Raw genomic sequence first — 27,693 nt, 5'->3', positions numbered from 1 at the left:
TTGTTCATTATTTGATACGACTGCTCAACACTTTACAGATTTACAAGCGAGTTAGATTAATAGATTGCTTCACATCCCTGAAGACCGCTGTCTGGTACAAGAGTTTTATTGAGTATTGTCCATTATTCACTTGGGGGGGAAAAAAAGAAAATTAACATGACATGAAAAAAAGCAGATTTTACATAAAGCTAAATAGGAATTAAATCATTTTCCTGAAGTTGTCCATGGCTTCTTTCACCTTCTCAAGCTCAATCTGGCTCTGTCGTAGCTGTGGAGAGAAAGAGGAAGTTTCTTATTTACAAGGAATTCTTACAACCTGAGAATCCTGTCGAGTCAATTTCCTTTTCCCACCTTCTCAGCATCCTGCTCCTGCACCTTCACCGGCACCTTCTCCTTGTAGTCATTCTTCCCCATCTTCTCTCTCAGTTTCTCCATCTGTTTCTCCAAATCCCCTTTCTTCGTCATCAGCTTAGCCACTTCCTTCTCCACATCGATGAGACCCTGTGGGGGGGAAAAGAAGTGAAAATGGGAATCGCAGCTAAAACTTGATCCTGTTATTTTTGCTCTGCAATGGAGAAACTTAAAAAAAAAAAAACACTGAACTGCCATTCAGGTGGAGCAAATTTAAAAATGGCATCCCTGATAGTATAAATGCATATCTACTCATATCTATCAGGCTATTCACAGGGGAATTCACCTAATTCAAAACTTGAAAAAAAGAAAACCTACATGTAAAACACTAGTGCATTCATAGTACAGGGGGTCTAAGATACACACACACACCTGATATAACAGACAGATGGAAGGATACAAACAGAACAGGGCAGATTATACTGGCCCTCACCTTGAGCATAAGGTTGACAGTACATCTGTCAGAAGCGATAGCCACAGCACAGCCTTCTGGGACAGGCTGGTTGGCTGTCAGAGGGATGACGGCCTGAGAATAAGACAAGGTCTGGATCTGCAGACTGTATTTCTGCACCAGGGACACAGTTGCAGAGTCTATGCACTGGAGGTAGCCTAAGAGAGGAAAATACAGATGGTAAAGGTTTCGAGCATCAGAACAGTGCATTCTTGATGAGCTATAACTCTGATTCAGTGCATACACATCCTCTACATACTGGTGTGCAGTTTAATTCATTTTAATGAAGCATATTTTATAATAACAACATATGGTATGTAAATGCTTTAACATATTTTCCAATATCTGTATGCCGAAGTTGAACTATAAAGTAGGAGAGGTTGGAAAATATTATGTAAAGTAGCTGAAAACTGCTTGTTAGACTCTAATCCTTTCTTTTAATAGCAAGTTTACTTCTTTAGAGAATCAGAAACTTTTCTTGGAGACTTCTAAAGTCTTCGTGTGTTTCAGGCCAAACTCTTGTTGCTATAGTCCACTCGATCTGTCACTACAGTTGCTCCCCTCTTTAGATCTTTAAATCATTGCTTGTCATAAAATGCAGCATTACTGCCATCAAATTCAAAACTATAGTGGAATAAAAATAGACTGCTCAAAAAAATAAAATAAGGGAACACTCGATCATCCCAGTATAACATAATATCCCTAAAATTTAAGTGGTATCAATCTGTCCAGTCAGAAATTACAAACCATACAGAATCATGTTCACCTGCTTTGGTGCAAATGAAAGTTGCTGAAGAAGCAACAACAAGACAACCTCTGGAAAGGAAATGGTTTTCACAGGTGACGGCCACAGACCATTGCTCTCGCTCTATCCCTCCTGATTTTACTTGCTGCTGGTTGCATGAGTCACTGTCTACATCCCACTCAGGTTACTCAGTGAGTCCAGCTCCAGGATGGCCACATCCATACAAGAAGATTTACAGTGTCTCTCAGACAGACACCAGGGGACACGAGGAGAGCTGGGCAACTTGGCAGCAGGACCGGTATCTGGTCCATTGTGCAGCAGAGACAGAATGACCTCCAGCAGGTTATTCAAGCGCATGTTTCTAACCAAACAGTCAGAATCAGACTCTACGAGGGTGACAAGTGGGATCTATGCTCACAGCCAAGCACCATGCAGCTCAACTGGCATCCTCCTAGGAAAACCAGAACTGGCAGGCTCGCCACTGGCATCCCGTTCTCTTCACAGATGATGTTGCAGGCAGAATAACATTTGCCACAGCATCTCCAGACTATTTCATGCTTGTCACGTGCTTAGTATGAACCTGCTTTCATCTGTGAAGAGAGCAGGGCGCCAGTAGTGGACCTGCCAGTTCTGGTGCTCTCTGGCAAACTCCAATCAAGCTGCACGGAGCTGATTCGTGAGCACAAATCAGATCGCCAGATCAGGTGAATGTCGCCAGGTCCTCACATATTTTGTTTCTAACAGTTTGATCTGAAACGAGGATGTAAGTAGCCTGCTGGAGGTCATTCTGTAAGGGCTCTGGCAGTGCTCCTTGTCCCACAGAGAAGAACAGATAGCATAAGAGCCAGCTCTGCTAGTATCCCCAGGTATCACCTCCACACTGTTGAGACTGTGGTGGGGAAAGACAGCAAATCTTGTGATAACACGTATGAATGTACCGACCCGGATGAACAGGACTCAACGGGCTTCAGATACCGACTCGAGCTACCAGCAGTGACAAGGATACTAACAAAAAGCCGAACTACAGGAAACTCAACCAGGAGGGCAAAATTTTCTGTGGTCACCACCCCTCCTCCCAACTTTCTCTGTCTTTGTTGCCTCTCCAGTCCACCTGTTGTCACTTTCATCTGCACCAAACCATTGTGAAGTGAATTCTAAATGGTTTGTGCTTCCTAACTGGACAGATTAATATCCCAGAAGCTTAACTGGGACTGTAAGGTCAAGTGTTCCCTTAATTTTTCTGAGCAGTGTGCAAAAAGATTTCCATGTGAAGCTGGCAGGCTTGTGTGAACATGCTGAATTGAGCTAATTTCCAACTGTAAGTACAGCATTGAACAGACATGCTGGTTAATTTCCACATGAAAATAGATGAAATATGAACTAAAAATTATTTTTAGCATCACTTTTAAAATTTATTTTGTGTGTCTTACAGTCAGCTCTGGTCTTGGTTAGATTGTAGTCAGCCCTAAGCGATCGGATCGTCTTGACAATGGTCATTATGAACTCCATGTCGCGGTCCACCTCCTCACTGTTCCAGCAGAACTACAACAAATCACAGGGAAAAAATGTAATTGCAAAAAACACAAAACAGCACTCTCCACAAAAAAACTTTTTAAGGCTATTTGAGCATCAGTAAGATTCAGCACAAGCTGCCCCCCCCTTCTTTTTCTCACCTCTTCGGTGGTGGGATATGATGTGACGCAGATGCTGGGAGGATCGCTCTGAGGTTTTCTTCGTGGTAACCTCTGATAGAGCTCCTCAGTGACGAAGGGCATCAAGGGAGACAGCAGGCGTAGACCAACCTCTAGACAGGTGTAAAGGGTCTGTCTGCACACCAGGGCTTGTCTCTGGCTCGTGCTGTCTTCCTCTGCTTTACTGAATACTGGTTTCACACTTTCCTGGAAAACAAGAAGAGAAAAAGGAAAAGATAAGGAGGAAGTGGAACTTTCATGAGACTCTGGGCTGCTCAGTCGCCTACAAGATCCTTACCAGGTAGATGTCACAGAGCTCGTACAGCCAGAAGTTGTAGATGGCGGTGGTGATGGTTGGGAAGTCGTAGGCCTTGAAGCCGGCGTCACAGAGTGTAACAGCGGCGCTCAGCCTGGACAGAATCCACCTGTCAGATACGCTCTCCTCTCCAGATAACTGAGAGGATCGACAGAAGTGTAAAAAAGAAAAAAAAAGAGAGATCTTTAGATTCAGGCAACACAACCCCGCACCAGGTATGTCCCAAATGTCAATGTGTGCAAATCTACGAATACAAATCATGGCAAACTAAGCCTCCAAACAAACACTGTTTTGTTTTGAAACAGAGATTTGGTCAAAATGTGTTACGCATCTAACTCGAGGAATATCAATAAGCATGGAACAGACTTTGTTTATGTTCTGTATCCTTCATCTGTTCCCTTGGTCTCACCTGGACTTTCTCTGATGGTACAAAGTTGTCTCCTAGAGTCTTCATGGCAAACTTCACAGCATTCCACAGTTTGTTGCAGAAGTGACGGTAGCCCAGGATGCGGTTGACATCCAGGTTGATATCCCTACCTGCGAGATTCAGAAATGAAGATTTCAGTAAATACCAAAGAACGACTCCAGTGGAAATCAAGCTGTATACTTGTTATACTTGTTAAAATGTGGTTTTCTATCTGCTAGAAGAATTATCATGAGTGAAAATGGCATTAGTGGCCATAGCTGTGGGTACTATAGCATTGGTCTGATGAAAGAAAAGGTGCAGATCTACACCAAAGTCATTTTCAGGCATAAAGGGATTCATTTACCTGAAACACTCATGAATGTCTACTTCTGATTGACAGAGATAAGCTTTATGGTTTGTAATTAATGTATATTAGTGAATTTCAAACACTGGTCATTAAAAGGAATCTAAGAAGGAAAACAGGACAAACAAGGAAGACGTAAAAAGTTCACCTTGGCTGGTGTAAGCACACAGAGCAAACCGGAGAGCATCTGTGCCACACTCTGGGATGCCATTTGGGTAGTCTGACTTCTGGCCCTGCTGCGCTCTCTCCACCTCCACAGGATCCAAGTTGCTGTCCATCAGCTGGGCATGAAGACCCTAGAGGATGGAGAGTAAGAGGACGAGGGAGGTTTTCAACAATTTTCTCTTTTCATCTTCAGAATACGAGACCTCCTTCGACTGCCTGATGTTTAAACTGGCCAGGGAGGAAAGGACCTTCAGAGGGAAAACATTCAGGGTTAAGCTTAGTTTACAAGTCCTTCAGTGCCCTCTAGAGGACAGGTCCGTTTCATCTGACTGAACAATTTCCCCGCAGCTGGTGAAGAGATTGATGGACTCAATAAAAGCTTGTTGGAAGCAGAAAGAGGTGCTTAATAAAGTTTATATAAGAGTAAGGGCCTCAAGGGACCCATAAGAGCATGGTGACTATGTAAAAGACAACCCAAACAGATGGGAGAAAAGAGTATGTATATTTATGTTTGCCTAAGTGTTTGTGTGTATCTGAGCGTGGATTAAAGGCTGATTAGGCTTTACCTCCAGGGAGATCCCTGTAATGACGTCTAGAGGGTCGATAACGTTGCCCAGAGACTTGCTCATCTTCCTTCCGTGAGCATCACGTACCACTGCATGCAGATAAACCTGAAAAATGAAACGAAAACATCAGTGAGTCATGTACTACAAATATCACATCCTGCTGTGTCAGTGTCGTGGGTGATTGGTCTCACCTCTTTGAAGGGCAGCTTGCCTGTCAGTTTGAGACCCATCATCACCATGCGGGCAACCCAGAAGAACAGGATGTCATGGCCCGTCTCCAACAAGGTGCCGGGGTAAAACACCTGCAGGTCCTCATTCTAGAACCAATGACAACAAACACATTGGGAAAAACACCGAATGATTAATATTTTAGGAGGGTTTTTTTCTTTTATACTATGAAACCAGAAATCAGGTATTAAACATTTCCATGTTTCTCTTTTCTATTCTGCTTAAGGTATTCTTTCAGTCAACTGAAACAATGTGCCGTCTGTGTCAGCAGAAAGAAAGTCATTTAACCTCAGTGTTTTACCTCATTAGGCCAGCCGAAGATAGAAAAGGGGAAAATGCCAGACGAGAACCAAGTGTCCAGAACGTCCTCGTCTGAAACGCAGGAGCAAAAGTTATCTAATCTGCATGAATATGGAGTAGAATTAATTAAATTAGGCAAATGTGTGTGTTGGCGCATTATGAAGTTATTAGATAACTTTACAATAATTGTGCTACGGAAAAGTGCCAAATTAAAAACAGCTAAATCTCACCCTGTCTGAGGGTAATTTTGTCTGCAGACACATTAAAGCGTTTCGCCGCCTTCTCCCTGGCCTCTTCCTCTGATCTCCCACTCACCCAGTAATGACCGTCCATGTCCTGCAGGCAAAAGAACAGAAGAAGAAATAAATCAGAGAAACAGACAATGACATGCACGATACGGATGCAGCTTTTATCTGTCATCTGAAGTCCTCCAGACCTTGACAACAAAAAGAGAAGTCATCTTACCTCTCCTGGTTTCACAGACGGATCGTTGACAGTGATGAAGTAAGCAGGAATACGGTGACCCCACCACAGCTGCCGAGAGATACACCAATCCCTGAAAAAGAAGACAGAGAGACGGATGTGAAAATGAACTCTGTGCACACTTTCTGATAATCATCTCCTTTCTAGACCTGAACCAATTTGTTCACTAATAGGTGAGGCGATGGCAGAAAATTAACTGGCATCAATTTTAATAATTGATAATGTAATATATTCTTTTTTTAATTAAACTTTCTCCGGTTCTGGCTCATCACTTTCTATTAACTGATTTCCTTTTTTCCTGTGTGATGAGAAATCAAATATCTTTGAGCTTAAACAAGCTTGTTTCTGAGAAAATTTCATCTGTTTTAAATAATATATTAATCAAATAGCCAAGGAAATATTCTGCCAATTAACTGATAACAAAAAGGTGTCAATTTCCTACACTGAAATTGACACCTTTTCTCAAGATTTCTGTTTAAATGCCTAAAACTGCAGAAACCAAAAGTGTCAAAATGCTTAAACTAAAAGCTTAAAACTAAAAAATAAACAATCAGGAAGCAGTATTTACTTAATGTTGTCCAGCCAGTTGAACCATGTTTTGAGATGGTGGTCAGGGATGATTTTGAGCCTGCCTTCTCTGACAGCATCAGCAGCCTCCTTGCCCATATCTCTGCAGTCCACATACCACTGGGGTTTCAGCAGCGGCTCCACAATGTCCTTGGAACGGCTGATAGGGAACACGCACAATGGGGCTTAAAGGAATACAGATAAAGGAAGCTCAAACAAAAACAACCCATGTCCAGCTTGTGCACAAATTTTACCTGCAAACTGGGACAACCATAGGGTTGTCTTTGATCTCTTTAAACTGGCCTCTGTCTTTGAGAGCCTGAAGCACTGCTTTCCTGGCCTCAAAACGCTTCATGCCCTGGGGAGGGAAGGACGAGTTAAAAATAAAAAATTCTGAAAAATAAGATAGCCTCATGAAGCAAACTATGAGAAAGCGTGACTTTAGTGTCACACACTGCAGGGGGGAAGGACGATAATGAGACACTATACCAAGAAGGGAGGAGGCACGTTAATGAGCAGGCCATTTTCATCCAAGATGTTGATGAAGGCCAGATTGTGTCTCTCTCCAACCTCGTAGTCATTATGGTCATGAGCCGGGGTGATTTTGACAGCGCCTGAACAGAAAATGGTGCAGAGAGACAGGCCAAGCAGAGAACAAGGGAAAAAAGAAAAAAAAGAACAATTGTAATGAGGCAAGTGGCTGGGCTTAACGACTTGTTATGATTACTTATTCTCGGCACACTGTAGACCTGCAGCTATGACATCTTTTTTCTGTACCCCAGGCCTACCTGTTCCAAAGCTCATGTCCACAAAGTCATCAAAGACTATGGGCATCTTGCGGTCACAGAAAGGATGAAGAACCATTTTTCCTTTCAGATGCTGATATCTGGCGTCGGCAGGGTGAACGGCTACTGCGGTGTCTCCAAGCATAGTCTCAATACGAGTCGTGGCCACGATCACCTCCTCATCTGAAGGACAAAGAAAGAACAAGGAGACCTGTATCGTAACAGCAGCACAAAGTGTCTTTGTTAACATTTTTTGCTTTCCATAAATTTACATACCAGATCCATCCACCTTGTAGGCAAAAGACACCAAGACCCCAAACTCGATTTTCTCCTTGTAACCAGGCACAGGCAAAAGAGTCCTGCCAGCGAGCTCCTTTTTATCCACCTGAAAGCCGAAAAATACATTTAATCAAGAGGGCACACAATGCCTGGCACTGCCAAAATGGCTCTGTTGCCATTACAGCCTAATAACAGGGTTATCAGTGGAGCCTTTTTCAGGGTATTTATTCTGTTCATGCAGTCACACATTTATACAAAAAAGCCTAACAAAATAAGCAAGAGCCCTTAAATGCAAAAGTGTTTCATTTTGTATTCACACGAGCAGGAACTTGCATGAATTACCACATTACACAAAGTAAAGATACAATATCTCATCACAGTAAGTAGTACAAAGAATCGAAGAGTCTTTTTTCAATACTTCATATTTCAGACATAATTCTGTAGGTAATCTAAAGGTTTGTGCTGATATCCAGTCCTAGTAATCAGTGGGTGATATTACCTAATGTAACATTGCTTCATCAGTCTGTTAAAAGAATGCAACTCTATCATCGAGATGTGATTCGGTTTTATGCTAATGTTCCTCACGGCTTCATTAAGACATTCTCACATCATTATGAGAGCGAGCTGCAGTGCTCACGCCACATTTACCATATTTGGAAAGCACATCTAATGCCATGAAATGCACGAGCTCAGGGATATCATACCATAACACTTGTACTGTATTATGATGGTTAATTTGATCATTAAGAGACGCCACATCCAATATCTGGCTATGGAATAAACATCCATACACTCAAACTAATATTAAACTGTAGCTTAGAAATGGAGCAACAGTAACAAACTTCATCTCCTGTTAATACTGTTCATTGACTTTACTAATCAGGACTTCAGATGGGTGAACTTTTATCTCTTTCCCCCATGACGACAACATTTGACAACCTTCCTAGTACCCTTAACAATTAGTCTGACACCTCATATATCAATAAAGATGTAGTTTGGCAACCGAGTAGCTGCATAGGTGGAGACCATCCTCACTATCTTCTGATGCAGAGCCAGTCATTTTGTTCTATAAGCAGGCGTGAAATATCACAGAACCTGCTCAGCTCAGGAAAGAGCTTCAAAGGTTACAAGGTAGTAGTAGCAGCCAATAAATGTGAAATGAGTGAGGGCGGGTCTGTGTACACCTGCATGTAAAGGCATGCTGATGGTGTCTTTGGGCTCTGTGTGATGTATCTGGACCTTGACATATATCATATAGTTTCATAAAGGAGCAGCTTTGAAGTTTCCTCTTTGTCACAGCCACAGATCGCCGGACTCACTCTTATGTGCGGTTACTAATTTGTTCTGACAAGTCAGTGCAGACCCCTGTTACTGTTCACCAGCCTGTTTTCTTCTGCTTCATCCACAACAGAGTAATTCACGACAGCCATTTCAAAAACTGGGCAGTCTGCTTTGTGCCTCCTCCTTGTTTGTTAGGGTTGCGTGTTGCCTGGTGTGAAAGACTAACTGCACCTAGAAGGGCTTTCATGTTCCTGACTGTTATTTTTTTGTTCTGTAACCTTTTTTTGTCTGAGTCCAAGTTGAAAAACGTCCAGGAGAGCATCTTGCTTGCAGGCCTATTTTATTTTTTTGCAAAACAGTAAAACCTTTAACCCATACTCGATAACTTTGTTAACTCTCACTAAACCTCTTTCCGCCTGGTTAGTTATTATTGATCACCCTATTAAGTTGGGGTGGTATCATTTGTTTGGCATAAGTTTGATTTGAGCAGAGTGCACTAGACTTGGTACATTTTTTTCCTCAGGGTAACTGTTCATGGGGGAGTTCACAATATAATCATGTTTCAATGAGCTTAGCAAATCCACAAGATGCATGTGAGACAGCTCCATTTATATTCTTTATATACTTGTCTGTGAATGTCCATCCTAGTATGAGTACCACTGCAGATAGAGGTGGGACACGCCAGACACCCCCCAATGCAACATCACAATACTTAACTCACAATAGGATATTAGTGTGACTTCCAACATTTATCGATATGTTGAAGGTTAAAGTAATATATATTGCAATTTATGACCCTTTTTTCAACTGTAAATTGCAGTCAGTCCAAGTCAGACTGCAACTGTTTACACAAAGCTCGCCTCCTATCAGACACCTGTGCAATTAGCTTGCGATCAAATATGGTTGTGCAACACCCTCAACCTCTTGGCAACCATTTAGTCATCACAAGTTGAAATCTGCCAGAATGTGAAATAATTCAATTTAACCTCCAGGTAGCCACCAATTTATTTGTAGATGTGTCACGTTTTTATTTGTGTGACTGAGCTTTTAGCTTGTCTTGAATTAGGAGGTAGTTTTGTCAGTTTACGGATGGGGTTTTTTTTTTTGGTTCAGCCGATTTAATCTAAGTTTTCTCGGCTAACATTACCTCAGGGTGTGGTGCACCCTGAGCACTGCTGTTCTTATCATTCCAAAAGTATTTTAAATATTTCATTAAACATCAATATTTGTTGTCCCTGTATTGATCCAATGTTGCCATGGAAAATATCTCAGTGTATCAATATCCCCCCACTTGCAGTTGTCTTGTGGTGAAAAAAGGTCCCGAAAATGAGACATACTGCTTAACGCAGAGTGACTTGCCTCTATGTCAGAGATGGCAGAGTTCAGTGTACAGGACCAGTTGACCAGCCTCTTGCTCCTGTAGATCACTCCCTCATCGTGCATGCGGATAAAGGCCTCTTGGACTGCATAGGAAAGTTTCTAGAGGAGCCCAGGTAAACAGAAAAATTTTATTTTTAACTATTATTGAACACAAAATTTCCCACACATCAAAGATTTTAGAAACCTTACAGGATCCATAGTGAAGCAAGCTCTGTCCCAGTCCAGGGAAGAGCCCAGTTTCTTCAGCTGATGGTAGATCCGGTCTCCCTTCCTACAAGGGATAAAAAGAAATATTGTGGTGTTTTTCCAATTTAAGATTGTTTAAATCTTCGCTTTTCCTGCTACTTCTTTTACTTACTCATTCTTCCATTTCCAGACTTCCCGGATAAAGTTTTCCCTGCCCAAGTCATGACGGCTCATGCCCTTCTCTCTCATCAGCTTTTTCTCCACCACCACCTGGGTCGCAATACCAGCGTGGTCACAGCCCGGGTTCCACAGGGTGGTCTCACCTCGCATCCTGTGCCTGCACAGACCGGATGGGAGATTAGCTCAAACATATTAGCAGAGAGAAATTTCATCAGTTAACAAAAGAATTATAGTTTATTAAATTACCATCTGGTCAGACAGTCTTGGATGGCGTTGGTGAGGGCGTGACCCAGGTGAAGTGATCCTGTCACATTAGGTGGAGGGATGCACATCATGAAGATGCCCTTAGCATTTTCCTCACTAATACTCTTCCTCTACAGAATATAGTGACAGACAGGTTATTTGAAGCTAAAATTATCAATTAAAAATCTAATTCAGGACCATTTTTATAATATCTGAGGACTTACCCCATACTCGGGCTTGAAGAAGCCCTGCTTCTCCCACCACGGATACCAGGCAGCCTCCACATACTGAGGACTGTAGGAGTCAGGAAGTGGACTAACAACATCTGGCAGCAAAGGTGAGGAAAAAGTTCAGTAAAGCATCTAAAGCTCACTCAAGTGAAATGCTGAAAAAACTACTAATATCACAGCCTGAAAAGAAGGTGCACTTTTTTAAAACACGTCATCACTCAGTGAAATAATAAACCTCTAATGAATAAAAAAAACCCTGCAAAACCCAGAAGGACTAAACGTAAAGGTCAACAAAGCACAATAATACACACATAATATACGATGAGAAGTATGAAGACACTTGGATGTTAAGCTTTCTAGCATACATACGAATATCAAATCCTGAAGCCTAGAATCTGTTCCCCTAAATCTAAAGAATACTGTGGTTGTCTAACCTATGTGTCTTTTATTTTACACAGCACCTAGTTGGTGAAATGTCCACATTTATCTAAAAACTAAAAACTGTGGCGTGACCACAGGCCTGAGCTACAAAGCAGGATTTGGTGCTTACTGAGGCAACTTTATTGTTAAACCTGGATTTTCTGGGTAATGACAGTGGTTAACTTGTGATGGGATGGCGCATCACCATGGTAACTTCTGCTGCAGATCCATCTTGTTATAAAGGAAGTTAAGTTCAATAGAGGGGGTCAATTGGTACAAAACTACCACCCACTGATCAATCAATTCTCCGGAATATAGTGGTACCATTAACGTGGACCTCGTGCCCAGACAGCAGGAGGGTCTATTTTATCCAGCTTTACTTCCTGCCTTTAAAAAGCCTTTACTGACATAGTGCAGACACACACACACACACACACCTCTATAAACTAACTTGATTGACAGTGGGGAGTTTTAAATACTAGGCCACAGCTTAAATCATTTAATGTGCTTTTGGTATCAGACACGTCACACTTGTAATGCTTTTAGCCCACACTGTTTGAACTTTGCATATTTTTCAGATATTACAGTCTTTGTTGTTTTGCTGCCAACAGACCTGTCAGTGTTGTTTCCCCTTTCCTGCCCTACTCTCCTACTTTGCTCGTCAATTCCCTCTTTATCAGGTCCAGTCATTAATGACTGTTCTGCCTCTAACTAAAGGGCCTTGTTCTACCAGACCAAGCAGCTCTCCAGCATCTTCAGATCTCCACTTCCTTCTTTCTTTTTCTTTTAAGATGGAAGTACTGGTAGACTGTCTTTTGCAGTTTTATTTGTTGGTTTACTTTTTTACCTCATTAGTTTAGGGAGAGAAGCTCTTGGTCCTACAGCCCACTGACCCTAATTTGTTCCACTTTTTTTTGCCCGGCCATTTCCTCTGTTTTATTTTCTGTTTAAATTAAACAGCTTGAAACTTAGGTGTGGCATCCGCTTTACAGGTTGTGGTCACTAAGATAAGGTAACTTTAAAGTGCAAGCTTCAGGGAAGCTTGCCTGGAACACTAAGTTACGTGGAATGTGCTTACAGTACACAAATCAACTCAAGCATAGTGAACACTCACCTTTTTTTTCTCCAGCAGGGGTGGTGATGTTATATGTAATCACTCCCAATTCCTTCTTCTCAGGTTTGGCCTTTTTCTGAGAAAAAAAAAGCAGAAGAAAAAAAAAACCATGAGAGACTTTGAAATAGTAATGTCTTCAGTGACTGAGTTACTATCAACTACAAATCAGATGGCTAGCTCAGAGTCACCCTTTCGAATTTTCATTTTCAAATTTTTGTGTTCTGTACATTCTGTTTTTCTTACAGGTGAGGCAGTTAGCGATAAATTGTACTCTGTCCTTTTATGACGTCTTCCCCTATCACCCTCCTCCCCCTTTTCCCCCATATCCTGCCTTAGACATTGTCATACTGTACACCACATACAATGTAATAACTGAAATGGCATGAACAGAAATGAAGAAATAAACAGATAAGCTCTGAACAAGAGCAGTCTATGGAGAATTTATACAGCTGATCACAGTGCATTGAGATCATAATTTTGACAGAACACAGCAGGACTAAAAATAGAAAAACAAGAAAGTGCTTGTATGAATTTAATATGTTATATAAATCACTTTCACTTTCAAGTAGAGTAGAAAAGCACTACATAAGAACAGATGATTTACCATGGATATTTGCGATTTTCAAAACTTCACAAATGAATTTCTCTTTGTACATGTTGCGTATTTATACCTCAGATGGCGGCTGTGTCTTTTTCTTTGCTTCCATTTCTTTCTTCTGTTGGAATTTTTCAAGCTTTTCTCTCTTCTTTGCTTCTTTCTTCAGCTGGGCCTCCGTCTTCGGTGGGCCTGAGAGAGGAAACATCACAATGGCATAAGATACTGTACATTACATTCTGCTAATACTTAAGTGATTCGTTGAAGTTCCTAACTGTTTGCTGGAGCGCCGGGAGAGTCAGCAGCAGGACTGCCATTAACAGCATTTGTAGCAGCATTTGTTTTTGGTGTGACTGGGACCATCTTTTCACAAAGAACGATCTCCCCCAGTACCTTCAGGAACTGTGGCTGATTAATGCAGGTCGTGAACCATCTGGTAACATTCGTTACAGCCTTCCTGTCTGATGGCTCCAATGCCTGAGTATTCATAAAAGCATAATAAAGCTCGTCTGTTCAGAAGCTATGCAGAAAAACCTGTTAGACAGAAAGTGTAGCGCAGCACACATACATATTTGAAGGGGAGTAAAACCGCTGTAGCTACAGCCATATCAGCCAGGGTAATGCTCTCTCCCACCAGGTAGGTTCTTGGTGCCAAAGCCTGATCGAGAACCTTAAGAACACGCATCAGCTCTGCACGGGAAGTCTGCTGGAGCTGAGAATGCACAAAGAGTAGGAGAATACATTTTTACATGAACAAATCAGACACACGTTCAGGTCCAAGAAAGCTTTAAATACCTTCTTATCCACTCCTGTCACCCCCATCAGAGGGAAGACCACAGCACACGACACTGGGGTGAGCTCATTGTCTGCAAAGCTGAGCCACTGCCACACCTGGCTCTGCTGCTTAGCATCCAGACCAGCCCTCTTTCCCTGAAAGGCTAAGTACCATGACACAGCAGTGGCCCCGCTCACTAGAGAGTCACCATCCCCAGCGGCGGCCAGCACCAGGGCTGGTCTGGAGCGGGCGTTCAGAGATGCAGGAGGGTCCTCTGTGATGATCTGCGGCCGGGAGGACGGTCCATATTCTGCAGCTAAGAGAGCCAGAAGGCTCCTGAAGTCATCAGGGTGAGGAGACACGTAGAGAGTGGTCATCTCTGGTGAAGACACATTCAGGTTGCATGAAGTAAGAGAGAAACATTCATTTTGTTGCTGTAATTGAGCATTTCCTTATCAGACTGGATGGGTGTGTTTGCTGGCAGAAACACTGCTATGCCAAACTTTATGCCACTCAAGGGGCATGTCCAGAAGGTGGGTTAAGTTTTTTTTTTTTTTTAAAGCAAACTGTTTTAAACATATTTAATAAAATCAGCTTTAAGCATGTCACAGTGGGTATCAGATTAGCTTTAAAAAGGATAGGTATGCTAGCCCGTTAGCTCTTTGTTTCACTTTCTGCAGCTCTGAGCCGTGGCACCTGTCAGACTGATGAAAACTCATGCAAGCAGGCTAATTAGCTTAAGCCAACGAGTCAAACTGAAAGAAGTTTTTCTTCAGCAGCTCCAGCGTGAACTTTAATAAACCTTTATTCAAGCTGCCACAACTTTAAATTCACCAGAAAGTAAGCGTCTAAGAAACCTGAGGCTTGCTATTAAAATGTTTTAAAGCGAGTCCTGCGTACCTTTGAATGAAACAGACAGAGACGTCAGCTCAGTTAGCACACACACACAGCCACATGAATGCCCGTCTGATGCAATGAAACTGCAACGAGTTCCGGGTTTCAGCCGTCGCTTCCGGCACAAAACGGAAGCCATGTTATCTACAACCCATTGACGAGAACAGATCAGCAACAACTACCACTGAGGGTATTTTAATCAGCGATCGGTGATTAGATTAGATTGCATTAGATTAGCAACGCCACTGTGTAAAGCTATTAAATTAAAAATTATAGAACCTGCATTTAAAAAGTCTTGTTAAACTGCTAATAAAAGCAATTTAAAAGCAGTTTAATAAAAAGTTAAAGTATGATGACGATGATAGTGATTATTATTAGTAGTAGTAGTTGTAGTACATAACTATTACATCAAATCAGCTAATAGTAAGAAAATGATAATTAGCAAGTATTTATTAAAAAAAAGAAATTACAATCAGTTGACTGAATTTAATTACACACACACACACATATATTCAAATTTAAATACAATGACACACATAATGACTCTTACACTTTACCTTCCACCTTTAGCCCCTGGTACTCTATTGTTTCGCGCTCCTTCCTCTAGATGTTGCTATTTGGACTGTTATACTCAATCACTACAATGTCTGTTGATATATATATTACACCAAAACAATATATTTGCATTCAAATAGGCATAACAAATGTTTTATATCTCATGTGCCCTCGATAATAAAAATTTGTCTGTGGTAGAGAGTCATCTTGCAGGTTAGGTTATATATTAGCTTTGCTTTCATCGTCATTTAGTATAAATAACGCAGTATAATAAATATAGTATAATAGTATAATAAAGCAGCAGTTTACTGAACTGGTAAAAACGTATTACCAACATCATCATGGTTTAATCTGTAAAATTCTGTTAATTTTTACTGTCTAAAAATACAGTTTGCAGTAGAAGTATAATATGACTGGGTAACTGGGTAAATATACATATATGTGTCAAACTGTACTACTGGAAGAAGGAAACAAGAATATTCAATTAAGGGAATTCAAGGAAATGGTGCATGTCATGTTGGTAACCCAGCATACTCTTTTATTCAGATTTACAGATGTGACAGTTATCACACAAGTTGTCTTGAGTAATTACATCCAAAAGCAGAGTGTGCACAGTGTTATTCAAATCACAGTTGGTTAAGCTCTCAAGTACAGCAGACTATTTGGGCAGCTAGTTTTCCACAGTGAATTGTAAGATCTACAGTGTAAGAAATGCAGTGAAATTTACTCCACCACTATGTTATTTCAAAAATAAATCCAGCAAACCATCTGTAACAACTAAGGCATATCAAATTACATCATCTTTAATTAGTTTTTCACACATTCATATCTGGAAGAAATTTACAAACCAAAACTGAAACTTTATTAAAGTTTATTAAAGGTGTCATCTTGAGTTTAATTTTTTTCTTTCATTCTTCATTCGACTCCTGCCCAAAGGCCTCTCTTACACCCCCAAAGACTACATCAACCATTCCAAATATAACCCCTCCACCCAGCCTGCACACATTGATCACTCCCTTCCCACTTCTCCATACCAGTCTCCCAAAACCTCCTCCTACAGCTTGTGCTTGACCTCCCATCTCTGACATCACTGTTCCCACATAACCCTCACTGTGCTCCCACAGCCGCCCTCCAAAGAACTTGGTCACCGACCAAGCATTATCCAAAGCTTCACCAAATACCCCCACCGTGTCTCCAGCTAGGGTGCCCAGACCAGTGACCCCAGTGTGGCAGCTGCTCAGCAGTTCCCCCATCATAGAGGAGGTGCAGTAATAAACACTACAGAAGCAGGTCTCCCCAATACCTAGCAGCATTTCTCCTGCTGTGCCCATCCAGGAGAGGAGGTCAGAGGTCAGTAGATGGAACAGGGTGAAGGTCTCTCCAGGCAGGGTAGAGAGAACTCCGAGGTCTTCCTGGAGAACATAGGTGACCTGAACGCAGATAAGAATAGTGAGTCGATTTCACAGTGTGACTGCAGGAAGTATAAACAACAAAAAGACAGAAAGCCTTGAGGCAATGTACTACACCTAGAATTAACTCCACCTGTACACCACACCTCATTCCAGTCTACGGGCGGAGCAGACTGGAATGAGATGATTTATTATTTAACTCTGAACCTGAATATGTTAATACATAACAGGTTAATACATAACACAAACTCTTGAGACAGTTTTATTAACCCGAGGCTCAAATGTAGAAAGAAAAATTGTCTATTTCTAATGATTTGTAATGGTTTTATTTTCCTATTGAAAACATTAATCAGAACCACAGGTCATTATACTGTTTAATGAATATAAAGTCATAATATCTTTTAATTCTCAAGGATTGCTTGTAACTAGTGAAATTAGAGAGTCTCAGGGAGCATTAGCCAGTCTGTGAAAACAATTGTCACACATGTGTTACACACGTGTCTGGAATGTGGATCTGAGAGGTCTGACAAAATCATGATGTTAACAATGATGTTTTTACAAACTAGGGTGTGGCGAGGTAATCCATGAAGTCTCAGTAATGCTTTATGGGAAAGTGGACCCAGTATTGCACCTTTCCCTTAATATAGACTCGACTCTATGGAAGTGTATGATATACTCCCAGAAAACATCTTTGAGTCTGAACCTCTTAATATCTGCACATCCTTTACAGAGAAAATAACAGTTAGTATGGTGAGAGGGGCAATTCAGTTTAAATTATGTTTATATTTATATTTTGTGTAGTATATTTTTGGATGTTTACACATTAGAGCTATTAGAGAGCTATTAGAGCTACCTGTCCAGGTAGTTGTGTGATTGTAGAAAATACAGGACGCAGAGGAAATTTGAAGATGGAGAAGGTGGTGGAGAGGATGGAGACCAGAGTGCTGGTGGAGTTTGTGTCCGTCTCTTCAGCAGTTTCATGTTCAGCTGAGGAGTCGGAGTCTGACCTGACAGCTCCTGAACGTGTCACATCACCCTGTTCATTACTGCTGCTCTCAGAAGTTGCTGCATCTGCTGAAGTCTCCTGCATGGCGTCAGCACCATCAGCTTTCCCTGACTGAGAATTAGCTGCCTGTTCTTTAGTTATCGACTTCTCTCGGCTTTCCAGAATGTCTGTCTGCACATCTGTATTTCCAGGAAGTCCCTCACTGTGGAGACCAACTCCGACTTCAACACGTTTCCCATCTCCTCCTCCGCAGCCTTCAGAGAACATTTCTGCCAATCCAAGCATGTCTTCCAGCTCCTTCACGCTCACTTGCCTCACCCCTTCCTGCGTCTCTCTGATTAACCCAACGCTGAAGCCACCCTTCCCCTGCGGGACAGCACAGCACGCCGCAGACCACAGCGGCTTCGTCTGACACTCCTCGTCTCCATCCTCAGCAGCCCCGAGTCCTCCCGCTCCAGTAAGGATGTAGAGATCACCCCCTACAGTGCTGCACTGGGGAGACACGCTTGACTGGACCAGTGTTGTGACTGTTGAATCCCAGTGGTGAAAAGGGGAGTCTGTGGGCGAGAAAGAATGAGATGGATCCACACCTCCTCTGAGAAGAGCTGGTGCTGCCACTTTAATGTCTTCTTCCTGCTCTGTCTGGCAGAAAAAGAACCAAAACCAGCAGTTTAAGAAAGAGTCCATCAAACTCTTCAATCTATGCACTCTGATTTTTAAATGTTCCCATATAAGGACACAACAATAACAGAAACATCTCTAATTCCTGTTTCTCTGTGCTCAGCTGTTCAGTGTTGATAATTATGAGTGTGATAAAGATCCAATCCATCTTTTAAATTTATATTGTTTGCATTTTCTTTAAGCTCCATTTTCAAATGATTTTTAATGTGGAAAAAATAATCAGACTCCTTTCCTAATTTAAAAAAACTTTTTGTTTGGCCTGAGAGCTGAATGTTTGAAAAATAAAAGTTTCAAAGGTGTTTTATTTTATATTGAATACACTTGTATTATTCAAAGGCTCTGCATTAAAAATCTTTAGTTATCCCCAGACTTATTCTTATACTACTACTTCTTATTTATTATTATCCCAGATTATTTCTATTATCTGGGATAAAGTATTCCAAGTAGAGTGCTTAACAAAGTTATTAGATCACCAACCAATATAAGGTTTATGCCACAGATGCCCTAAATTAACAGCATTGTAATTACGAAAATAATTTCTTATGTTTCCTAATGGTCAATCCAATGTTAAAATATCATTATTGTTGTCATTCATAAATTCTCTAATTTACTATTTTGCAAAAAAGCAGAAAAAAGATAGAAACATGTTATTATTTTTGATGCCAAATTGCAGTTATTTACTTGCCTTCCTGAAATGAAAAATGTATTTTAGTGGTTGAATGTTATGTTTGATTAATTCCAGTGTGTCAGCTCAAATTTAGATATAAAAACTAACATTTAGTTTGACTATTAAATAACAATATGTAAGACATATGTAATATGTAAGAATGCATTCTGTACATAAATGTTCCTATGAATCATGTTTTCTATACCAATGATGATTTTTTGTGAAATATTAATTAATTAATTAATTAATTCAGCACTGAGCTGGTATTCAGATGTAAACACCTGAAAGTTTTTTAGAGATGAAATTTGTCTAAACTTCAACTGCAAAGAGTTAATAGTCATTACAGGCCCCTCTTAAGGGGTGGCCATCAAATCCAGCCTTGCGTTTTCTTCTGCTTATCCAATTCAGGGTCACGGTTGGGCTAGAGCGTATCCCAGCTGTCACAGGGCAGGTGGCTGGGCACACCTTGGACACGCCACCAATCTTTTGCAGGGCTCAATTTTCTGCGTTTTTTACTTAATTTTCTTTATTAGAAAATTGAGTGGTTACCACTCACAATGTACTTAGTTACTCTCCACCACATTTCTTTACTTATAACTTAATCTTTTAAAACTAAGCACTTCTACTTTAAGAAATGTGATAGATGAACTCTTACCACAGGTTCTCTCCCCTCCTCTCCCTCCCTCTCAGTCCATCCCTGGCGGAGATGGAAGGCAGAGTAGACAGCTGTGTCACAGGTCGGTCTGGACAGAGTGGCAAACGCCTGCCCTCCCGGCAGCCTGTGGCAGCGTGGGCGCAGCAGCGGCCCTGCAGAGGATCCCCGAGGAGGCGTCTGTCTGTAGAAGCAGTTGCTGCAGAGGGTGAAGTCTGCCTCCGAGCTGTCCTCAGCTGGGAGAGACAGACCTAGGCCCAGCACTGCCAGCAGGCAGACAGCCGCAGCAGCTGCACTGACAGCAGCAGGACACAGCATGATGGTGGTGAGCTTAGCAGATCCCCCCCTCCTCTCACTCACACACACACACACACACACACACAGAGTGAGAGGCTTATAAATTACCCAGTGATTTCCGTATATAGATGAGAAAGATAATGTGGCCAAGGTTGGCTGCTGATGGCTTGTTGTTTTCCTCACTCGCTCCTTGTTTCCTCCTCCAGTTTCTCTGCAACCATGTCTGTCCGCTGGTAATGTTAGCTGCACTCTGTGAGAGTGAGTCTGTGTTTGCAGGCACAATCTTGCTTACTCCTTCATTTCCCTTTTCCTGACAGCCTCGCCCCCCTCTGTCAGTTCCACCCTCTGTGACTCTCCCTCTGCCTGTACCTCCACTTCACCCCTCCCTCTCATACTCTCTATGGTTACACCTTTAACTCCCATTTCTGTTAAGTACACAAGGAAAGCCCACACCTATTCAGGACTGTCAATTACCTGTATGTCTGCATGCCTAAACAATGGTCTCTGTGCAAGGTTATTTGATTGACAAACTCTTGTTGTTAGGTAAAGCGCTTACCTTAAAGTGCTGACTCTCTATCAGATCAAATATTTGCTTTGAACTGCTTCCAAATCAAGAAGAATTTCACACCTAAAAGTCCAGATAAATGAGAGAAAGTGAACTCTAAATATAGCAGGGTCTGTTCATGAACTCCTTATTAGAGCTAAATCTGGATAGCGACAGTTTCACGGGTCATTGTCTCTCCCAGAGTGCAGCGATTCTTGAAATCTGAACACACTCCCTTTCATGGCTTGCACATTTGCCCTCCTAAATATCAGAACCGTGCCTGTTGAGGCATGACGCTGGCACTGAGTGCTTTTTGCAAAATCATTATGTCGCAAAAACAGAAATCTGCATGCAATACCACAGCTCTAGAGTCAAAGGAAAAAAATATCTTGCACTCCCTTTTAGTCATGAAGAGCTGGAGTCGCGCCACGCTCCCTTCACATTGCTTAAAAGTTATGGCCAACATGAGCCAAATGTACCCTTGGGCTTCAGTCAACAACGGTATCAGGATTCCTTTGCAAAGAGGTCAAGCAAGCAAAGACAGTCATACACAGTAAGTGACATGGACATGAAGTTTACGCAGTATTTTAGTGTTGTAAATATTTAAAAAAGCTAAATGCAACACAGTACAAAGAGGACTGCCTACTTCAGTGTCTGTGTGGAGCTGTGGAATGGGAGTTTCAGGGTGTGAGTTCAGGGTGGGGTAATAAACCACAACATAAGAGCAATTTAACACTTTCACTTTACAAAATATGTTACAAATGCATTTTGGTAAACACATAAACACTTTCTGTTTAAGTAAAGCTGCATCGGTGGAATCTGTGAATAACACACACACACACACACACACACACACAAGTGAAGTTTAAATAAAAACTTTTAGTCTGCTGAAATTATTTTAATCTGACACACAGTTGGATGGGTACAAAAACTATACACACCCATTCATGAGAAACACTTTAATTTTTGACCGATTTGATGAAATAAACTGTGAGTACAAATGAGAAATGTCAAAACTGTAACAAGTAAACAAAACTTAAAGCTGCACACACATTTATGTCACAGTTGAACAGTTTTAAAAGGACTGCAGCACTTCTACAATACAAAGTCAGAGACAGCTGTTAAGCAATAAAAAAAAAACAAAGGACACACCTAGTATTCAGTTTGTGTGGATGTTTTGACAAAAATAATCAGCAGGTAGTTTGAAACCGCTGTACAAAGTAAAGTATCCATCCAGCTCAGTGATTCCAGACCTTTCTTAATCCTTTGCAGACTGCACTTTTGTCACAGACCAATAACCCGACATAATTTTACACAAACGCACTACTGATGATATTGTTTGGACAGCGCTGCTGCAGTTAAGCTTAAGTCCACAAGGGGGAGCTTGACCCTCCTTTCAAAAGTGTGGACTTGTTTGTTCAATGCAGAAATACATTGAACCCTGTTCTATTTTTCAACCTTACATCCACATACATTTCCCTCACTTATAAATAAATCTAATCGCACACTCAGGCTCACTCATTAGGGATGTCAATGACGAGTTCAGCCTCGTCTCCCTCTCCTCTGTCTTCGTCTCCTCTGTCACTGTCTCCGTCGCTCTCGCCCTCCTCCTCAGCTGCATCTCCGCTAAACATCTGTCTAGGAACCCAGCTGAAGTGGCCACTGGCTGTTGGAGGAGCTGCAGGGCCTGATGGGTAATTAGCTGCCATTGAAGTAACGACCTAAGAAGATCAGAAAGAAGAAGTTGTTGTTTGGAACGACAAAGCGAGGGATGGACGGAGTGTAAAAGAATGATGAGTGGGGATTGATGGTAATGTCACAGATGACCGGAGTAAATCAGGACAAAGCATGAACAGTCATGGTAAAAAGACAGTACACTCTACTTAAAATCTAAGCTTTTATGTATCCGGATAGAATAAAAAATAAATAAATTCACCTGGTTCTTAGTGGGTCTTAAAATTAGGTAAATACAACCGTAACAATTGCATATTACAGTGTGTCATTAGGAGTGTAGGTAGCAGCCAGATGCTGCTAATCAAATGCACTTGGTTAATTGATAATCAGCAAATGTGAGCACCTTTATGAAAGCAGACGATTTGGCAGTTTTCTGATCTGGAGCATTCAGATGTGTGTTAACACAAGCCATCAGCAATGATCAGCAATCTTAGAGAAGCAACTGTTGCTGCCCAAGGGAATTTCCAAACAATCTGCCCCATCATTCTCCAGTGAGAAGGATTATTCGCAAGGGGCAAACATTCAAGACAGCTGCCAATCCTCACAGGAGTGGGTCTTAACACACAATGCTCAGAGAAATGGCAAAAAATACAAAACAACCAAACACAGCCTGTCAGCACAAACACCTTATATCAAGTGTCAGGTGCAGTGGTGCAGGGACGATGACTTGGCTTGCTTTGCAGCCGCTGGATTCAGGCACCTTGCAGTCATAGAGTGGAGCATAAGCTCCTGTGTACACCAAAGCATTCTACAGTCAAATGTGACATCATCTGTTGGCTAACTCTGCAACAGGACAAAGATCCCACGCACAGCAGCAACTCTAAAACAGAATTACTGAAAAAGCAAAGAATCAAGGTGTGATGGCTCAAAGTCCAGACCTCAACCTGACTGGAATGCTTAAGAGAGCTGTGCATAAATGAATGCCAACAAACGTCAATGAACTGAAGAAGACTGATAAAGTCACACAGAAAAAAATTACTTCCAATTATTGGTGCTAAAGGTGGGTCTACAAGCTACTGAGTCACTGGGCGCACTTTGTTTTTCCACAAACTGCTTCTGCAGTTTATGTTTTTGGTAAAGACCATGTGTTGTTTATCTCAGGTTGTATTTAGCTCAATTTAAAACCTCCTAACACCAGATCATTTTTTAAATATTATATCCTGATATGTAAAACCTTACAATTGACAGAGGGTGCACTTTCTTTTTTATCACAACTGTATATGCACTCATATATTTTTTCATTTTGGGGCTCAACAAAAGGGTCTTGAAATGCCATTGTTAGAGCAATAAAAATGAAAAACTGTACTATGAAATATACATATTTTAGATGCTTTTTACTTTGTTATAAATATGCATCTAAACTGAAAATACTGGAAACAGCCTGCCGGGCCATCAAATATAAATAGCTGGTTTGTGTACAGTTTGTGAGAATAAAGCGTGAAGTGTTTGATCATAATTATTTTTATCTCTGAACATCTTGTTTCCCCTCTTCCTCTCTCACCTTCCCCGTAGTCTCTTTCTTGTTTTTTGCCGTCTTTGTTTTTCTCTCTTTCTTCATTCGTTCAGCTGGGGGAGCCAAATATTCTGGTGGGAAGGGCATCTGCCCAACACACACGCAGGCCCCAAATCATTGTCAAATGACCACACAAACATGCATGCACACAGTCAAAGGGCAGTTTATAAGACAGACACACAGAAAAACAAACAAAACAGACACAGAAGAATGAACAATAAAAAGACAGTGGAGCAATTATAAATCTAAAAACAAAAAGCAAGGAACAGACTTGTGAATAAAATAATGCAAAATTAAAAAAACAGATTATGCTCTTTGATGAGAAGATGAATATGACGGCAATGTTATTGTTGTTGGTTGCAATAAGATAAGAGGGGAAAGAAACTCACAGCGTTGAGGTAGGCCCCAGAGCCGGATGACTGCAGGGAGTTCACACCAGGACGGGAAAGCAGGGAGAGATGAGGAGATGATGATGAAGGGAGGCACGCACCGGGACTACTTTTTCGCCTGAAAAGAAGGTCATGGATTAAATAAAAAGAAATATGAATGTGTTTTGTTTAACAATTAGAAAGCACAAATGTTTCACTCAACTGTCCTAACAGGCTTACTTGGCTTGGACATGTAAAGTAAGCCCAAATAAACCTAGCTTTAAAATGCCCCCTACTGCCTTCATTGCATATCCATCCATCCATTTTCTGCTGATTATTCGGGGCCGGAACGTTGGGGCAGCAGAGAAGCCAAACCTCCTTCTCCCCAGCCACCTCCTCCAGCTCACTCGGTGGAACAGGGTGTCCTATATGAGGGTGTCTCATACAGAATTGTGAAAACACCGTTCTTGTGCTAGCTAGTCACAGTTAAGAAAACGGAGAAAAACAACATTCAGCCACTGTAAAACAGTAAAAATACTCACTTTATGATTTATTAGTGTTGGCTAGAGACTCACACTAAACAAAGGGAAATCACTACTCTAACCTGTACCTTAATATCATTTAATGCTTGAATATAAACTGACTGGCCAAATCCAGTCACCACCTGGATTTAACACCTCGAATAGGAAAGAGCCTTCCACCAATAATTACTGTGGTAATTCACACGCTTCATTTATGGAGCTACATTTCAAAAGGGACAAATTAATGGCCTGCATGCATTCCGGATGATCTCTGACACTACAAAAATTGGGTTAAGAACTGTTCAATACATCATTAAACCTGGAAGTGGTGATGATTGAATGACTGTAGATCAAATCATACAATATGGCTGTGTTTAATACTGAAAGACAGGGTATTTCCACACATAGCCTTAAGAAAACTACTTGGTGTTTAATTGGGGGAAAAGGCTTCAGTTTAGGGAGCATAAAGATTAGAATCTTGGGCAGTGGAAAAAGATCATGTGGTCATATAATCCCAGATTTATCAGATTTCAGATGGGAACCTGTTGGTCAGTGTTATGATCTGTAGTTGCTTCAGATTGTCTAGGGTTGGTTTGGTAGTGTTATTTGTCCGAAAATGAGATCAGCTAACTACCGGAATATACTGAATGCCCAGGATTTTTCCATCACTGAATTTTTTCTTCCCTGAATACACTGGCTTATTCCAAGATGACAACACCAGAATTCATTGGGCTCAAACTATAAAATGAGTGATTCATGGAGCATGCAACTACTATGAATACTTATAACACACAGTGTTGTGCAATGCAAAGTAAACAGGTAACTTCGCATTGCACAAGACGTCTGTGGAGGGTGGAAATAAAAGGTTAAATATGAACCTACTCAAAAGTGAATGATTCTGGTTGATCTACCTGGTAATTAATTTACTTAAATAGCCGACTTACTTCTTTGCTCCCTCTCGTTCCCTTTCCCTCTCTCTGGGTCCTTCCCCTTCACTGTTTTCCGAGGAAACAGTTGCTTCTGAATCTGATGATGAAAACAAAGACAAAATTGATCCACAGGACTTCAGAAGCAACAGCTTTTGTTTTTACTCATAAAGGTTTTATGTTCCTAGTCTACCTGATGAGTCTTCATCTACTCGCTCATACTGCAGCAATCTGTCCAGAAGAAAGCTGGAAAACATGTATAGAAAATTATTTTTTGCATTTCCATTAGGATGCACAAAGCATACCTATATGAAGACACAATCCTCACAAACCTCTTGTCCCTGGAAACTTTCAGAAGTTTCCTCTGTGCTCTCCTCAGCTCCTCCTGAAAACACTCCTGCTCCTGGAAAAGGAAACCAGCGAAACGAAATCAGCGCAAAGACAGACACGCAACTATAGCACGGCAGAGGAAACGGGACGGTTTAAAATGAAAACACTCACATAAACAAGAAACTTTAATTTCCGTTTGAGATTTTTGTATTTCCGCTTGTAGTCGACTTCGACGTCCGCTTGGCCGTTCATGTCTAAAATGCAAATAATTAAACCATGAAATCTGCAGTTTGTTAGCAGCAGTGGATACTAACTGTAATTGTTTTATAGCAGGTAGTGTCTGTAAAAGCACATTCTTCGTTTCCAGCGGAACCAGCCTCCGTACCTTCAGCTAGCTCCGATATCTAGCCTGCTACCTATAGCTAGAGCGCCACGAACAGTTCAAATGTTTACGAAGGCTTATTACAAAATATGCTAGCACGACTCAGGTGAATTTAAAGCTAATTTATCTCATGACACCTCTCTCTTGAGTCTGCCGTGGGACGTGCTATTGTTTACCTATCTGACGTCGTATTCGTGCGTCTTTCTTCTTCTGCTGTTACAGTTGTTTGACATTCACAATTTCGGTGCTTTCCCGCCACCTCCTGGGCAGGAGTGGAAGTACCAACTTTAAAAATCCCAACAATATTTTATATTTAAATCCCCTTCTTCTTTTTCATCGTCATCCAGCTGTTCTCTTTATGGGTCACTACTTCGGATCACTTGTCTCCATCTGACCCTGTTCCCTGCGTCCTCTGTCACACCAGCCCTCTGCATGTCCTCCTTTACTACACACATGCATCTTCTCTAAAGTCTTCCTTTTACCTTGTTTTAGCTCATTTTCAGTCCAGTCCTTGTAGCTGACTATTCTCAAAGGAATGTGTTTTTGTTTGTTAAAATGGACTGGTACATAAATGGTGCTTGAATGAATGAATTTAAGCACTCAAAGCACTTTTTTTTTAGCATAATCCTCATCTGGACCTTCAGCTGATCCATTCACTATTCATTGAAGCCTTATCAGTGGAAGGGCAGCTGTCAAGAAGACATTTTAATGAAGGTAAACAGGGCAACAGGTCTTATAGAGTGATGAATCCAAACTGAAACTTTTGGTTCTAATTGAGAGAGGTATGACTGTAGACACTCTAAACAGTATCTACAGCCATCTGTAAAACACAGTGGAGGCTGTGTCATGTTTCAGGACTGCATTTCAACTACTGGTGTTTGGGATCTGGGAAATTACGAATCCAGAAAAGTATAGCCATTCAATATCATCTAGAAAACATCTCAATTGACACTACTTTAATTTTTAGTATGACAGTGATTTCAAACATACTGCCAGCGCATTGAAAGCATAAGCAAAAAAACAAACAAACAAAAAAACGCACACAATGGAACA

At 41.3% G+C, this 27,693-nt stretch overlaps 3 protein-coding genes across 5 annotated transcripts; all 3 read right to left on the bottom strand.

Moving 5' to 3' along the window:
• Window positions 1-90: 90 nt before the first annotated feature.
• On the bottom strand, window positions 91-15,179 carry vars1 (valyl-tRNA synthetase 1). Its single transcript, XM_026183918.1, has 29 exons — window positions 15,062-15,179; window positions 14,182-14,540; window positions 13,955-14,098; window positions 13,662-13,863; window positions 13,463-13,578; window positions 12,792-12,867; window positions 11,252-11,352; window positions 11,031-11,158; window positions 10,777-10,941; window positions 10,608-10,689; window positions 10,398-10,517; window positions 7,755-7,863; window positions 7,482-7,661; window positions 7,183-7,307; window positions 6,948-7,051; window positions 6,695-6,853; window positions 6,109-6,199; window positions 5,874-5,979; window positions 5,645-5,715; window positions 5,307-5,432; window positions 5,116-5,220; window positions 4,533-4,680; window positions 4,024-4,151; window positions 3,597-3,752; window positions 3,281-3,505; window positions 3,038-3,149; window positions 845-1,020; window positions 352-501; window positions 91-268 (listed from the first exon to the last, which is right to left on the bottom strand). The coding sequence occupies exons 2-29, from the start codon at window positions 14,536-14,538 to the stop codon at window positions 200-202; spliced, it is 3,831 nt and encodes a 1,276-aa protein (XP_026039703.1). The 5' UTR covers window positions 14,539-14,540; window positions 15,062-15,179; the 3' UTR covers window positions 91-199.
• A 932-nt stretch (window positions 15,180-16,111) lies between these two features.
• Window positions 16,112-21,661, bottom strand: LOC113032216 (uncharacterized). Its single transcript, XM_026184969.1, has 3 exons — window positions 20,029-21,661; window positions 17,873-18,667; window positions 16,112-17,040 (listed from the first exon to the last, which is right to left on the bottom strand). The coding sequence occupies exons 1-3, from the start codon at window positions 20,341-20,343 to the stop codon at window positions 16,519-16,521; spliced, it is 1,632 nt and encodes a 543-aa protein (XP_026040754.1). The 5' UTR covers window positions 20,344-21,661; the 3' UTR covers window positions 16,112-16,518.
• Window positions 21,662-21,749: 88 nt separating this feature from the next.
• Window positions 21,750-26,899, bottom strand: ino80e (INO80 complex subunit E). 3 transcript variants are annotated; one of them, XM_026184971.1, is made up of 8 exons: window positions 26,817-26,899; window positions 26,430-26,512; window positions 26,261-26,331; window positions 26,122-26,174; window positions 25,947-26,028; window positions 24,503-24,620; window positions 24,102-24,200; window positions 21,750-22,587 (listed from the first exon to the last, which is right to left on the bottom strand). In XM_026184971.1, the coding sequence occupies exons 2-8, from the start codon at window positions 26,508-26,510 to the stop codon at window positions 22,381-22,383; spliced, it is 711 nt and encodes a 236-aa protein (XP_026040756.1). In that variant the 5' UTR covers window positions 26,511-26,512; window positions 26,817-26,899; the 3' UTR covers window positions 21,750-22,380. The 3 variants fall into 3 exon arrangements, with proteins under 3 accessions (XP_026040756.1, XP_026040755.1, XP_026040757.1); XM_026184970.1 differs by lacking the exon at window positions 26,817-26,899 and adding an exon at window positions 26,644-26,810; XM_026184972.1 differs by lacking the exons at window positions 24,102-24,200; window positions 26,817-26,899 and adding an exon at window positions 26,644-26,810.
• Between the last annotated feature and the right edge of the window lie 794 nt (window positions 26,900-27,693).

The sequence above is a fragment of the Astatotilapia calliptera genome, chromosome 11, assembly GCF_900246225.1.
Source record: "Astatotilapia calliptera chromosome 11, fAstCal1.2, whole genome shotgun sequence".
NCBI lineage: Eukaryota > Metazoa > Chordata > Actinopteri > Cichliformes > Cichlidae > Astatotilapia > Astatotilapia calliptera.
Note: the sequence above shows the minus strand (reverse complement) of the source record. Positions and strands in the feature narration are given on the sequence as shown.